This window comes from Carcharodon carcharias, chromosome 10 (assembly GCF_017639515.1).
Source record: "Carcharodon carcharias isolate sCarCar2 chromosome 10, sCarCar2.pri, whole genome shotgun sequence".
NCBI lineage: Eukaryota > Metazoa > Chordata > Chondrichthyes > Lamniformes > Lamnidae > Carcharodon > Carcharodon carcharias.
The window spans coordinates 88,166,664-88,182,644 of NC_054476.1; the positions used below are offsets into that span (position 1 = coordinate 88,166,664).

Consider the following 15,981-nt stretch of genomic DNA (forward strand, 5'->3'; position numbering starts at 1 on the left):
TCTTGCTACTCTTGTCCCTTTTGATGTTGGACTGGAAAGTGAAGTTGAAATATGCTTACTGTAGCTAGTGATGATTGATCACGAGGTCTAGAAAGGAAAATGTAGTGATATGAATGAGGGTTTAGTGTATTGTGGAGTTCTTTAATTGCTCCTCTGCGTTATCTAGTTGTATCACTGATTGCTGTGCTATCTTGCTGCGTTCGATTGTGAAGCTGTCCTTCAAGACCCAAGGATAAGTTTAATTGTTCCTCTCCCTCTTGTTTTTCAAAGTGAGACGCATATGGAGCTTCAAAGTAAATTACAGGATATCCGTAACCCAGGGAACATAATCCAGCTACTGCTGCGAGAAATGGACCATGAGGGAGACCTGGACACAGGCGATGGTATGGGCTGATCCCTGGGGTCAAGGCTGTATGTTGGGAGCTGAAAATGTGGAGGACCATCAGAATGTGATCTGCTTTGGCCAACTCCACAGTATTTGTGAAACAAATGGCGTTTCTCCAATAACTGACTGTGGGCATGCTCTCTGCATGCATTTATGGGTTATATATTGAATGGAATATGGTAAAAGCGATGCCCTTTGAAAACTGTGCTGTGGGGTAAGAGGTTGACTGTGGCTCTGTCTTCCTGGTAGAGTTATACTCCCTCATATTTTAGGTTTTAAACCAGTAATGAAATGTTATGGACTAAGCATCAGCAGAGGCTTTCTTCTTTGTCCGTTGGGGTCTTTGTTGATAACACAATGATGCTACAAATTAAAACAGAATTACCTGGAAAAACTCAGCAGGTCTGACAGCATCGGCGGAGAAGAAAAGAGTTGACGTTTCGAGTCCTCATGACCCTTCGACAGAACTTGAGTTCGAGTCCAGGAAAGAGCTGAAATATAAGCTGGTTTAAGGTGTGTGTGTGGGGGGCGGAGAGATAGAGAGACAGAGAGGTGGAGGGGGTTGGTGTGGTTGTAGCGACAAACAAGCAGTGATAGAAGCAGAATATCAAAAGATGTCAACAACAATAGTACAATAGAACACATAGGTGTTAAAGATAAAGTTGGTGATATTATCTAAACGAATGTGCTAATTAAGAATGGATGGTAGGGCACTCAAGGTATAGCTCTAGTGGGTTTTTTTTTTATTTTATATAATGGAAATAGGTGGGAAAAGGAAAATCTTTATAATTTATTGGGAAAAAAAAAAAAGAGAAGGGGGAAAGGGGAAATTGCCTTGGAGCTATAGGAACAGATCTGCCTAAAGCCTTTACTGCTGTAGTCATTGTCGGGGAAGGTGAAAGCAGGCTAGAATGACTTTCTGTTGCTTCGTGGTTTCATATAGTGGTTCTCATCTCAACTGCGCTCCTTCCATTGCTGTACATATTCACTATAATAAGGTGATTGAAATACTGTTTTTGCAGTGTGAAAATGTTGCCTGTATGTTCTAGATGGAGCAAGTTAGGTTATCATTCTCTTTTTCCTTTACGCGGTTAGTCGTGCACCATGTGCCAGCCCGAGTCAAAATGGATGATAACCTCCTGGAAATATCCTGGGGTACCTTGTCTGTTTGTGGCTGTTCCCACATCCACATAGCTGCATTATTAATATACTAGATAGGGGGTGCTAGGTGCAGATATATAGACCTTTGTGGTCCTTTTGACACTCCATTACAGCAGGGTATGCTGCCCGCCCAGTGTGGTGCATTTTAGTATTGCCTTGAAATTTGTTTTGTTTACTTCCGCCGCTGAAAGTGGGCCTAGGTAGTGTTTTCTCCTGTTTGTCTGTAAATGGTATATCTCAAAAACTAATGAACAGATTTCAATGAAATTTGGTAGACAAGATAGGGAATGGTTCAAGGAAGAACTAATTAGCTTTTGGCAAAGATGTAGGTTCAGATTCAGATCCTGGTATTTTTAAAGGATCTGTTAACATTGGGAGATGGGGGTTTTTTCTGTCAAATGCTGTGGGTTGTTTTACTTAGAATGTTAATGATTGTTTTAGAATGTTGTGGATTGTCTCAGCTACTGTGATGAAATTTGTCACAGCTGTCAAACTATGTGCAGAGTTTTCTGAGCAGATTGTTGGATGTGGATTGGCCTAAACCCCCTTCAATGAGATGGAAGCTCTTATTAAAAAGATTTCTTTTTTCAGCTTTGTAGTTACAGAGCTTCAACCAGGCAGGCTAAAGCCTCCAGGAAGAGCTGCATAATTGTAATAATGAGTTAACTCAGCCTTGTGGAGGTATGTGCTCTACTTAGTGCCCTCTTCATTTGTTTTCATTCTGCTTTTTCCAGTCCAGCCTCTGCACATCCGTATGAACATGGCTCAGTTTTATGGCAGCAATATTTCCATTAATATTGTGTGTCAGGCAGCATACCACATGTCCATGACTCGGTTCCTCATCTGTCGTGACCTGCTGATTCTGGAGCAGTTAATGTTGCACCTCGGCGACAATGTAAGTATTCTTGTCCAGCTCATTACAGTCACACACCCTTTCAGGATATGTACTGTATGACCACTTCAAGTTGCTGATTACTAAGTGATGAGTAACAGTCTCAAATTTACCTGATTGCCTGTACTTATCCCCTTGGCTTGAGGCATATTCTGCCTCCATTATTAATGCTTGGATGCAAAATCAGGTTTGCATTTAATGTCTGTTGCAGTTGTCATTCCAAAGTAATTATGTTCCTAAGGTATTTTTTTGCTCTGGGTGAGTGCATTCAACTGTGTTTTGATTTTCTGTTGTTCACGTGTATGTAGCACTCTAAGAATGGGTTTAAGGGCATTCCTTTCAAAGCAGTCTCCTAGCGCAGAGGCAATCCAGATTACACCAATATTATCAGAGTTTGAAGCTAGCTGGGGAGAATTCGGGGTTCATTTAACAATTTGAACTTACTGATGTTATGAAATTCTAAGCCCTGTCCCTGTCAGTAATTTCTTGAGCATGTAAACCAAGAGCAATTAGTTAAATCCTAAGTTGTGTACTGTTCTTCAGGTGAATCTAGGAGCTGGTGGCTATCTCTTGCAGCTCCAACAGGATCTCATTCCCCGGACATCTCTCCTCGTGTGTTCCTACTTTGTGGTGAGGTGGGCTAGTCGGTCCTTGGCATCAGCGGTGCCCATTGACACGCTGTAAGTACAATTGGGAGTGTGAGGAAGTAAGGGGGTGATCCGTTCACAAGGCTTTATATCTGTCTTGAATTTTTAACCATAATAGTTACCTGGTGGTTTGCAGCTTGACTTTGTAAGAAGACTGTCTCATTTATCAGGAGCCTCAATGGGTACTGAGATGCAGTGCAGTGTTTTTCATGGGGAATTATTTCCTGTCCCACAATTGAGTGTAGATCAGGTAGTGGGTCAAACACTGACAGTTCATCTCTGGGCCCTGGCATCAAATCTGGCCCAGATTTGAGAGAGGAAGGTAAAAGTCTTTTCCCTTGTGTCTCCAAGTGCAGCATGACTGGTTTGGAAAATGGGGAGTTCATCTAAAGCTGGGCCTGAGGCAAATTTTTGTGGTAAAACAGAGCTTTACCTATGCTGTATCTGATCTAAGAGTAAGTATGTAAAGCAGCAAGTTTTGCAGTCCCCAGCATTATCATTCCTCACCTTGAGCAGCCATTAGGAAACACTGATGGCCGTGAGTGGAGAAAACACTGAGCATTATGCTGTTCTCCAGGGTGGGCTGGGCTATAATCCAGCAGAGGTCAGAAAGCCAGTTGTGGTGTACTATTGGTAGCAGTTGGGGTACCACTCGTGGCATGGTGGTAATGTTACTGGACTAGTAATCCAGAGGCCCAGGCTGATGCTCTGGGAACACGGTTTCAAATCCCACCACAGCAGCTGGTAGAATTTGGATTTAATTAATAAATTCAAATAATTTAATAAAAATTTGGAATTGGAAACAAGTTTCAGTAATGGTGCCATAAAAGTATTATTTTTTGTTATAAAAACTAACCCTAACACTTACTCATATAATATTTAATTTGGTTTACTGCTTTCAGGGAAAGAAATATGCCATCCTTACCCCATCTGGCCTACATGTGACGCCAGATCCACAGCGATATGGTTGACCCTTAACTGCCCTTTGAAGTGGCTGAGCAAGCCATACCCAGACTTCTACAGATAAGTCCTAACAGCACTGTGGGAGTACCCGCACCCAGATGGATTGCAACAGTTCAAGAAGGCAGCTCACCACCATCTTTTCGAGGGTAGTTAGGGATGAGCAACAAATGCTGGCTTTGTCAGCAGCACCCGCATCCCATGAAGGAATAAAAAAAGTTGAGATGTTTGTTGCCTGGACTGCGCTTACCCATGGGTGGAAAGGGGATTGTCTGTGTAAGCAAATGTTAAAATAACAAGACACAAGAGCATTAGTAGAAGGAAACAAACTAACACTTTGTTTGGTTTCAGGGAATCGAACCTGCGACAGTTGTCTGTGTTGGAACTGAAGGACACTAATGCCTTAACATCACAGCGGCCAGGTGGGTACATATGCCAAACCTCTGCTCTCTGGTGACTGCTTGACTGGGTAATGACCTGTGGGAGTTCAGGGAGTGTAGTGCAAGTGTAGAAAAGGTGCCACATCACCTTTCTTGAGAGTAATGTACTAGAAAGCTAATGGAGAAACAGTTGGGTTATTTAGAGTATCCTACATGCCATGAGGTGTGGGTTGGCATGTAACAGCTGGGGTTCAGGGTGTGTGAGTTGGCATGCTGCTGAATAGTCTCCTCTTGTCTGACTTTTTGACTTGTACTTGGTCTGCCTTTCTTCAGTTACAATGTGAAAAGGAAATCCAACCACATAACGGCTTTAGATCACTACTGTTATTCGGACTGTAAGAACTGGTGCTTAGTGTGGCACCATTAGGATCTATATTGGTAATTAGTAAGGTACCAGTGGGTTTCTAGCTCTGCTTAATGTGGTTTCTGGTCATGTCTTTCAGTCTCCAGCCAACGGATGATGGGTTTATTTCATATGTGCAATTGGTTTACCTTGTATTGATTTGTTTTCTAACCCTGGTTCATGTAATGCTGATGAATTTCTGTTCTTGTTTTCCAGCCACTGGCCCAGGGACAGTAGTGGAATCATTCTACCAGAATGTGGCCAGAAAACACATTCTTTCCCGGTTACTGTCCCAGGCAAATAGTCCTTTAAACCAGCCGCTGATCAACTGGACGCAGATTGGTATTGCCCTCACCAGCCACCTCCTACAGTATTTATATCCTTTAAAATGACATTGTGCACAGTACAGCACTATGACTAACTGTAACAACTTGTATGTTCAATATTGGTGATGCTGCATATGAGAAGGGAGCAGATTAGGGAAAATGACTCCAGGATTGTGGAGAGAGATTTTGAGGAGATTTTTCAAAATGGAGGGAGGAGAGGTTTAGGAAGAATGTTCCAAAGAGTAGGACTGCGGCCAGAAGCCCCCCTATCAATCGTGGAGCCAGTACAGAACAGGCAGAATTGAGCAACTGAAGTTCACAGAGGGATTTGCAAATGAGGATGGGGATTTTGAACTCTAAATGACAGACGAGGAAGCATCAGAGGACAGGATTATTGAACCAGTGGGAGTTGAGATGAGACTTGTGACACTGAAGTTTTGGACAAGTTGGAAGTTTTGTATAGCTTAGCATCCTCCTGGGTGTTGGAATAATAAAGTCTGGAGGTAGAGGGAGAGAAAAGATTCTGACAGTGGGACGGGCAATACTGTAGAGCTGGAAGTAAGTGCTCAGAGATGACTTGGAGTGGGGTTTGAGATGGTTCTGGATCAAATGGGACACTAAGGTAGATGGGGAGCAGACTGGATTCAAGTACATGTGTGCTGGGCTTTTGACTGACACTGAAAAAGATGGTTTTGGTCTTCCCACTTCTCATTGGATGAGGTTCTGACTCGCCCAAGATGGATCCTCTGATAACAGGTGGCTGAGGGTTGTGTCATTGACAGAGCTGCCTGTTGTCCAGATATTTAAGATGATCTCATGCTGATTGTCAGTGCCACTGAGACCTAACACGTCAGCAAAGAAATGGAATAGTGTGGGCTGGGACATGGTCAAAGATTATCATTAGAAATTATGAACAGTATGCTTGCAGTACTGTGGACATACCAGTAACCAGACTGGGCATTCCGAATTGTGGGAGATGGGAGTGTGGCAGTGGCTAGGTGATGAATACTAATTCAAGGACTTTAGCACCTTTCACAACCTCAGGGCATTCCAAAGCAGTGCTTATGAAGTGTAGTTACTGCTGTAATGATAGGAAAAACAACAGCATGTTTCCACAAACAGCAAGGTGATAATGACCATTTAATTTAATTTAGTAAAGTTAGTTGGAGGACGAATATTGGCCAGACCATTGAGGAGAGCATTCTTGCTCTTTTAAACAGTGCCTTGCGACCTTTTAAGTCCATTTGAGAGGACACATGGGTCCTTGGTTTAATATCTCATCTGAAAGATATCGCCTTCAACAGTGCTGCACACCCTCAGCACACTATTCAGATTTGGTCACCCAGTGTGCTGAGTGCTCGGGGATCCTCTTAGTGGGTCTGTTCTTGGAGCTGAATGAAAGATCAGGTTCAGCATGCATAAAGGATGTTATGACTTAAAGACCATTCTTTCAAGGCCTTATGCATATCAGAGTGATCATAGAGATCGATCACACATTGTCCACAGATGGTTATGCTTATGACTAGAATGTTGCCTGCTTTATAAACCTGGTCAAATCAGATATTCGATTTACGACTTGAGAACTCTGTAGAGCCTGTGTTGATTTTGTGGCATTGGTTTTATTCAAATGCCAAACTGTTGGTTTATTCAAAAAAATGATCAGTGGGTTGAATGATATCTCTGTGTATACTTCTGATCTGGACCTATGGATGGGTGAACAGAAGGAGATCCCTCAGACATTGTAGTTCATGCTAAGATGAATGTAGTTCATAGTGAGATTTGGTTCAGAGTGCTTTTATAGCATTTCTAATGCTTTGTCTACCTGGCTTGGTTGGTAGCATGCTGGCTTCTAAGTCAAAGTTAGGGATTCAAGCCTCACTCCAAGAATTCAGTGCATGATCGAGGCCAGTGATTCCCAAACCTTTCTTACTCTGTACTTCTTTCCGACAGCCTGCTGTGTACCCCTATCATCACACAGCATTAATATTTTAAACCCTTCATGCCCAAGCATTGTATAAAGTGTACAGATTATGTTGCTCAATATGCAACAAAAAAGGCATTAACAGTGCTACTCATCATTAATGTGGCAGAGGTGGTTGATTGTTTGAGCTATTGCGCATATTTGGAGTGATGGGTGATAGTTTGAGTTGTAACTTGCTTTCTATACAAAGGTACTGATGATATTTTAATTCCTTTTCCCTGAGTGATGACAATCCACTTTTCAGCATATGTAAGTTGCAGCAAACAGTATCAAAGCCTTGACAACCTTGTCTGATAATTCATCGACCTATACTTGCATTTCAACCTAAAACTCAGTGGATACACGGCCGTCTGGAAAGTACTGCATAAACCTTGTACCATTTAAATATTTTTAAAACTAAATTTAAATTTTAAAAAAATTATATGTGCATTTTTTAAAAAAAAGTGGTCGTACACAACTGCAACATTTTGAAAGGAAAATTGGTTGAAACTCAATCTCCAGTCCACCATTGGTTAAGAAGTCCAGGGCAAGTCTTAGAAAAAATTCGGAAAAGGGAGCAGACCCAGCTTTTTGCACTTGACTGGGTATGGAATAGACCTCTCCTAGTTTAACCTAAATCTTGGATGGCAGTCCCATCAGTTTAGCCTAAATCTACTATTAATATTAAGGCACCACTCAAATTCTGATCATTCCTTTGTATTTGACATTTTCCAGAAACATTTTCAGTGACTCCAGAGTTCAGCAGTGTGGAGAGCTATTTTTTTCAAAAGTGAATTTATCCCAGGTCAGTTTTAGGAAATGCAGTTCCCAGCGCTGAGTGTCATTCAGCTTTCAAACCATCACACCTGCAAACTACAACATGTCCACTTGAAGTGAACTTATCTCCCTCCTGATGCATTATTTTAATGCATCCTATTGTACTTAACGTTTTTACTTCTTAAAAAGGTTGCTTACGCAGTGGTTTTGAATATTTTGTTTCCTCTAATTAACATTTTAGACTAAATGTTTCACATTTTAATGACACTGTTTCATAGTCAAGTTATGCACTTCAGATTTAAATTGCAATCAGTGCAAACTTAATCCAGATATAAAATCTATTGACCAGACACTAAAGGCCCGCCTGTGGATATTACAGATCCTGTAGGTACTGTTTGAAGAGTAATGTCCTGAACAATATTTGTTTATGAACTGACACCACCAAAACAGATTTGCTGGTTCATTTGCTGTTTCCAGGACCTTACTTTGTATTGATTGACAGCTACATCTGCCTACATGCTGACGGTGACTACACTTTGCAATAGCAATTAATTGGATGTAAAATGTAGTGTCCTGTGATCAAGTGCAGTATAAATGCCAGTTCTTTTTGCCTTGTGTAGGTTGTCTGTCCTTGTGCCTTTCTAAACAATATTTATCCTATCCTCTGGTCCGTTTACTCTTCCTGCTTCCTGGTTTGGATTCTCCAAGGAGACATTTATATATTCAGTTGTCTGGCTCTGTGGTTTTCTGCTCTTCTGACAGCGCAACCACTGAAAGTGGGAGTTTGATCAATTGAAACGCTCTATCTACTCGATTGAAATGGCTCTGTGTTGTTGTGCAGCTGGTCACAGATTCCTACCTGGGTCCAGTGTGTAGTTTGTGATGTTTTCCCTCAGTGTCCCATCAAAATGATCATTTCCAATGATCTCAGGTATCCTGATACTTCCTTAACTGCTATTCAGGTGGGCAAATAACTCCAGTTTTCTGTTTCCGGAGTTTCTCATGGGACATTGCCAGTATGTGCAGCTCCAGGTTGGTAATTACCACTTCCACTGTGTACTTTAGTAAGTCCTTGAACATGTTGCCACCCTCCAATTCCATTCCCATCTTTCCCGGAACTCCATGTTTGCATCTATCTAATCAGGTTTCCGTTTCTGCACAGTACTATAGCGGCTGTTAGCGTTTTCACAATGGACATCCTATGTGACTGTGACGAACAGAAACTTTCCTTCCTCATCCTTATTGACCTGTCTGCAGCCTTCACATGGTTGGCCACACTATCTGCCTCCAAGCCTCTCCACTGTCATTTAGCTGGGTGGGACTGCCCTCACCTGGTTCCATTTTAATCTATTGAATCATAGCCAGAGGATCACTTGCGTTGCCTTCTCTTCCTGCTCCCGCACCGTTACCTCTGGTGCTTCCCCCAGGATCTCTCCTTGGCTCCTTAATATTTCTCATCTGTATGCTGCCCCTTGGCACGACATTGGTTTTCAGATGTTTGCAGCTCTACCTCACCACCGCCCCTCCCAGCTTCTGCACTGTTGCTGAGTTATCGCACTACTTATCGAAATTCATTGCTAGTTGAGCAGACGTTTTCTCCACTTACTTATTGGGAAGACTGAAACCATTGTTTTTAGTTCCCGCTCCAAACTTGGTTCCCTAGCTCCAGACTCCATCCCTCTCCCTGGCAACAGTCTGAGATTAAGCCAGTCTGCTCTCAAGCATGGTATCATATTTCTATTGGGGAGAAAGCAGGAGCAGGCTATTGAGTTGGATGATCAGCTATGATCAGGCTCGAAGGGCTGAATGGCCTACTCCTGCTAGTTTCTATATTTGAAAACTCTAGATGAGCTTCTGACCTCGTATCTGCACCATCACAAAGACTGCCTATTTCTACCTCTGTAACTTCACCCCTCTCTCAGCTCATCCGTTGCTGGGTGGGGTGTGGCAGGTTGGGGATCAGATGGTGCCCAGCAGGGTGGGAATCGGGGGGGCTGATAGGGGTGGAGTGCGACAGGATGGGGATTGGTGGGCTGGTGTTCGGCAAAGTGGGCATCGGGGGGGCGCTGGTGGGGTGGTGTCCGGCAGAGTAGGCATCATTGCAACCTTGGTTCAAATATGGACTGAAGAGCTGAACTCCAGTGATGATGTAAGAGTGACTGCCCTTAATATCAAGGCAGCATTTGACCGAGTGTGGCATCAAGGAGCCCTAGCAAAACTGGAGCCAATGGGAATTGAGGGGGAAACTCTCCACTGGTTACAGTCATACCGAGCACAAAGGAAGAGGGGTTGTAGTTGTTGGAGGTCATCTCAGCTCCAGGAAATCATTGCAGGAGTTCCTCAGGTTAGTGTCCTAGGCCCAACCATCTTCAGCTGCTTCATCAATGACCTTCCTTCCATCATAAGGTCAGAAGTGGAGATGTTGACTGATGTTTGGCGCTATTCCTGACTCCTCAGATACTGAAGTAGTCCACGTCCAAATGCAGCAACACCTAGACAATACCCAGGCTTGGGCTGACAAGTGGCAAGTAACATTCGTGCCTCACAAGTGCCAGGAAATGGCCATCTCCAACAAGAGAGAATCTAACCATCCCCCTTTGACATTGAATGGCATTACCATCGCTGAACCCATGTCATCAACATCCTGGAGGTTACCATTGACCAGAAACTGAACTGAACTAGCCATATAAATACTGTGGCTACATGAGCAGGTCAGAGGCTAGGAATCCTGCAGTGAGTAACTCACCTCCTGACTTCCCAAAGCCTGTGCACCATCTTCAAGGCACAAGTCAGGAGTATGATGGAATATTCTCCAATAACCTGGATAAGTGCAGCTCCAACAACACTGAAGGAGCTGGACACTATCCAGGGTAAAGCAGTCCGCTTGATTGGCACAACATCCACAAACATTCACTTCCTCTGCCACCGATGCACAGTAGCAGCAGTGTATACCATCTACAAGATGCACTGCAGGGATTCACCAAGTCTCCTTAGACTGCACCATCCAAACCCATGACTGCTATCATCTAGAAGAAGGGCAGCAGACTCATGGGAGCATGGAAGTTGGCCTCCAAGTCATCCTGAGTTGGAAATATATCACCGTTCCTTCACTGTCACTCGGTCAAAATCCTGGAACTCCCTCCCTAACAGCACTGTGGGTGTACCTACACCACATGGACTGCAGCGGTTCAAGCTGGCAGCTTACCACCACCACCTCGAGGGCAATTAGGGATGGGAAATAAATGCTGGTCTAGCCAATGACCCCACATCCCGTGAATGAATAAAAGAAAAAGGGGGTTTGTGTCTGGCAGGGCGGGGGAGGGCCAGAATGGGTAATGTACAGCAGGACAGGATGACATTCGAGAGAGCCAGATGTGTGCGGTTATTACCTTTTTTTTCATGTTTCAGTTCAATAGTAGCTTGGATGGGGTTTACAAGGTAAATGACCATCCTTATGTATATATCGCAGCCTCCCACTAGCAGGACGCTGTTCTTATAGTGTGTGTTTACATTTACCTGTACGCAGTGATCCTGTCGCCCCTCACCCCATTTCACTTCGTCTAACTCCTTTTGTATATGGTTCTGCAGATGTTGATCTAGTTTGTTGTAACTTGAATGGGACTTGATGTGGAGTTTGTCAAGACAGTTCAGCTATATATAATACATCGTGGCTATAAAGCATGTTGGGTAGTTATATGGCTAACTTATGCACCTCCCAGATGGTCCAATGAACAGATGCCAAGGCAAACTATACAAACTTGTTTGTATTGTGAGTTCCCTTCCTACCATTCCCATTCTGCCTGATAAGCCATTTATGGCACATCAGGAGGCTACTCAGCCCATCAACTTTATGTCTTGCCTCTGGGTTAAAATACTTTGTGTTGTTATGTTGTTTCATTAGACTGTTGTCACTGGTCATGTAAACATGCTCTCCTTTTCAAAGGAATATGTAAGGCTGCTGCAGCCCTGGTGTGAGGTTAATGTCGGCTCGCGACGGTTTGTGCTGGGACAGTGTTATCTGGCTACGAGCGAAGGACAGAAGGTGAGATTGCAATGTGTTTAGGTCATAAGAAATGTTCTTTCAGCCTCCACCCTTCATGTTTACAGAACCAACAAGACTCAGGTTTTTTAAAGTCAAATGTTACTTTGCATAGTATGAATTTTTTGTATTGCCTTGCATATCACTTCTCAAAAACAAAGCCTTATTTGCTGGGATTCCTGAAATTAGAAACACCAGCTACACATACCTGATGTTGGCATTTAGACTGGGAGCAGGAATGGGACCCTGGAGTGACATCAGTGAACAGGGACAGCTTGGGCCGGGGAATCAGTGAGCAGGGACAGTGTGGGACGGGGATCAGTGAACAGGGACAGTGTGGGACGGGGATCAGTGAACAGGGACAGTGTGGGACAGGGATCAGTGAACAGGGACAATGTGGGATGGTGATCATTCCTCTCATATTCCTGGTTTCATGTCGTATCCATATCTTTGCTTTCTTCTCCAGGCTGTGGAGTGTTTCTGTGATGCCGCTGCAGCTGTGGGGAGGGAAGAATTCCTGCACAGACTGATCCGAGTGGAAGATGAGGAATCTGCCTCCAATCCCAGGGTGCAGTATTACACTAAGGTGTGTACTGTGCTGAAGTTGCTGTGACTCTTTCGAGTACAAACACGTTTCCATCTGTTTTTTCAGATGAAGTTACATTGTTTCATAGTTTGCCATTGTGAGATTTGAACTCTTGATCTTGGGGTTACAAGCCCAGTACCATAACCACTTGGCTATTTAGGCCAAGCCGCTGAAGTTGCTGTAACCCTGCACCAGTGCTGGGACTATTAACCAGAGCTTGGTGGTGGAGCTCAAAATGAGCGGCAGCTGACTTTCAGCACAGGATGTCACTGGGCCCTTGTTTGTCAAAGGGAATCTCATAACCTTATGTTGTTCTCGCAGTTATGACCCCTACGTCGGCTTGGCATCATTTTTGATGACACATTAATAATTCCCCCCCCCCACCACTCTCCATTTCAATTGGTATGTCAACATTGCCTACTGGGTTTACCTTTGTAGCCTGTCATGATTCTGTGCTGTGGCTCTTGGTGACCTCATTGAGAATAATATTGAAGATGGTAACAACCTCCATACCAACTTGTGTTTTGGATTTTTTTTCACCTGACCCACATCCTGGTTTTGATGATTTTTGGTTGTTTCTGTTTCTCTGTTTATCAAGTGTCCAAATGCAATTTTCCTGGAAACTTTGGTCTGAGCTTCTATTACAAGTAAAGTCATTGGAAATATGAAATAATCAATAACTGTTCTAAAATATCACAAGTGTTGAAATGTCTAATTCAAACTGTAGTGCGCTGTTGGATAACTGCTCTCACCCACATTGGGGTGATGGAACTTCAGGCTTGGGAAATAGGCTGTTGATTGATTCATTTTTAACTAAATCTTGAGTTTTCTTATTCCCCACAACAGCATAGTTACAATTGACTATTATATATTCCAGTTTTTGGGGTGAGTCAGTTTAAATGTTTGAGTTATGAACACTTATTTTTGTAACATCTAACTGGAGCTACTGAGCATACAGTGCAATTTTTCCATTTGTTTTCGTGCAATTCACTTGAAATCAGCCAAATTAGTGCCAAAGATCGAGGAATTTCAAGTGCAAATCAAATTTTTAACCATCTTTTGTGCTGATTTAGAACAGAATTGGGCTGGAAGCACGCCCCCAGCCTCCACACAACTGAGCATGACCCTGAGTCAAATTAATCACCATGGTGATTTTCCAATAATTGTGATCTTTCAAGGCGGTTCCTCCAGTTCAGCTGTTGCTTTAAGTGCAAAAGCAAGAAAACTTTTCAATATTCGAGTACAAAGAAAATGGCTACTGTATACCAATGTAATTAGTTGTATATTTAAAGTCATTTTCAGTTTTCAAATCGAGTGGGTTAGACTCTGGTTAAAAATGTTTATTGTTTTGTATGCACGCATTTTCAGCTGTATTAATAAAACTGCACCAAATTACCACTCTTAAATATGTCAATAATTTTAATGAAATAAAGGATTTACATTCTAAAACACTGTCCGATTACGCTGGTTCCAGGCAGATTTTATGTTCACGTGCAAAAGAGTTCGAATAGAGATTTGAACAAAAAATTCACTTCTGAAAATTAGAATAATTTTTTTATTCATTTATGGAATGAGGCATTGCTGGCTGGGCCAGTATTTATTGCCCATCCCTAGCTACCCTTGAGAGGGTGATGGTGAGCTGCCATTTTGAGCCACTGCAGTCCATGTGGTGTAGGTACACCCACAGTGCTGTTAGGAAGGGAGTTCCAGGATTTTTACCCAGTGACAGTGAAGGAATGGTGATATATTTCCAAGTCATGATTGTGAGTAACTTGGAGGGAAATTTCCAGGTGGTGGTGTTCCCTTCCATCTGCTGCCCTTGTCCTTCTAGATGGTGGTGTTCGTGGGTTTGGAAGGTGCTGTCTAAGGAGCTTTGGTGAGTTCTTGCAGTGCATCTTGTAGATGGTACATACTGCTGTGCTTCAGTGGAGGAGGGAGTGAATATTTGTGGATGTGGTACCAATCAAGCGGGCTGTTTTGTCCTGGATGGTGTCCAGCTTCTTGACTGTTGTGGGAGCTGCACTCATCCAGGCAAGTGGAGAATATTCCATCACACTCCTGACTTGTGCCTTGTAGATGCTGGACAGGCTTTGGGGAGTCGGGAGGTGAATTAGTCATCACGTGATTCCTAGCCTCTGACCTGCTCTTGTAGCCATAGTATTTATATGGCTGATCCAGTTCAGTTTCTGGTGAATGGTAACCCTCCAGGATGTTGATAGTGGGGGATTCAGTGATGGTAATTCCATTGAATGCCAAGGGGCGGTGGTTAGATTCTCCTTTGTTGGTGATGGTCATTGCCTGGTACTTTGTGGTGTGAATGTTACTTGCCACTTATCAGCCCAAGCCTGGATATTGTCCAAGTTTTGCTGCATTTGGACATGGACTGCTTCAGTATCTGAGGAGTCGCAAACGGTGCGGAACATTGTGCCCAGATTGCAGATAGCGTCCAAAACAGGAATCTACCCACCTTGTCCCAGCAGGTACTGCCAATTGACTTCTTCCGTTAAAGTTCCAGCTTCTAATGGAAACTCCACAGTGGAGAGGGTGTTGTTACAGTGAGATGTTGTTGGGCAGTTCCTATTGTAAATGTGAATGAAAATGCAAAAGTGTGGCTAGAATGCCTGACTTTAACTGGGACCTGATTAGCATTTGTGTGCTGTGGCCTGAAGACTGCACTTTGTCACCACACAATATCGTAGGAAATCAACTGGTAAATTGTTTCAAAATATTCCCTGACAAACGTTACTTAGTCACAGTTCTTTTAACGTTTCCCATTTTAACATATCTCAAAACCACTTTCGTCAGCTGTCAGGGAAGAGTTGCAGGCTCAAACCCAAACCTGTTATCTGTGTCCCTATCTATTACATACATATTTATCAACAGACCATGCATAGCATTAGAGCACTGAGATAAAAACAGAAAATGCTGGAAAAACTCGGGTCTGGCAGCACCTATGGAGAGAGAAACAGAGTTAATGTTTTGAGTCCATATGACTCTTCAGAAGGGTCAAAAGGATGCAAAACATTAACTCTTTTTCTCCCTCCACAGATGCTGCCAGACCTGTTGAGATTTTCTAGCATTTCCTGTTTCTATTTCAGATTTCCAGCATCCACTGTACTTTGATTTTAATGTTAGAGTACTGAGCCCACACTGTTGTGCCTTGCTTCTAATTCTAGGTCCTGCGTTTACTGGAAGACATGGCATTGCCAGAGCTTGTCCTGCAGTTGGCAGCAATCGCGGTGACCGAGGCAAGGGATGACTGGAAGATTTTGGTATGTAATATTTTCCATTCCTCTTTGACTGTAACTTGCATGCAGCCTTGGTCCAAACATAGACAAAAGAACTCTCGAGGGCAGTTAGGGATGGGTAACAAATGCTGGCCTTACCAGCAACACTCGCACCCTATGAACAAATATGGTATCCATGTTCCTATAGTGACCTGGAAGCAATAAGGGGGAGTTGAAG

At 43.2% G+C, this 15,981-nt stretch overlaps 1 protein-coding gene across 1 annotated transcript in view; it reads left to right on the top strand.

Moving 5' to 3' along the window:
- Positions 1-15,981, top strand: part of nup160 (nucleoporin 160) — an 86,507-nt gene that overhangs the window by 36,137 nt on the left and 34,389 nt on the right. The window contains exons 16-24 of the mRNA XM_041197945.1: positions 271-383; positions 2,281-2,441; positions 2,982-3,118; positions 4,397-4,467; positions 5,045-5,204; positions 8,854-8,923; positions 11,835-11,933; positions 12,397-12,516; positions 15,693-15,788. Coding sequence (XP_041053879.1) covers positions 271-383; positions 2,281-2,441; positions 2,982-3,118; positions 4,397-4,467; positions 5,045-5,204; positions 8,854-8,923; positions 11,835-11,933; positions 12,397-12,516; positions 15,693-15,788 — 1,027 coding nt within the window. The remainder of the gene's footprint in view (positions 1-270; positions 384-2,280; positions 2,442-2,981; positions 3,119-4,396; positions 4,468-5,044; positions 5,205-8,853; positions 8,924-11,834; positions 11,934-12,396; positions 12,517-15,692; positions 15,789-15,981) is intronic.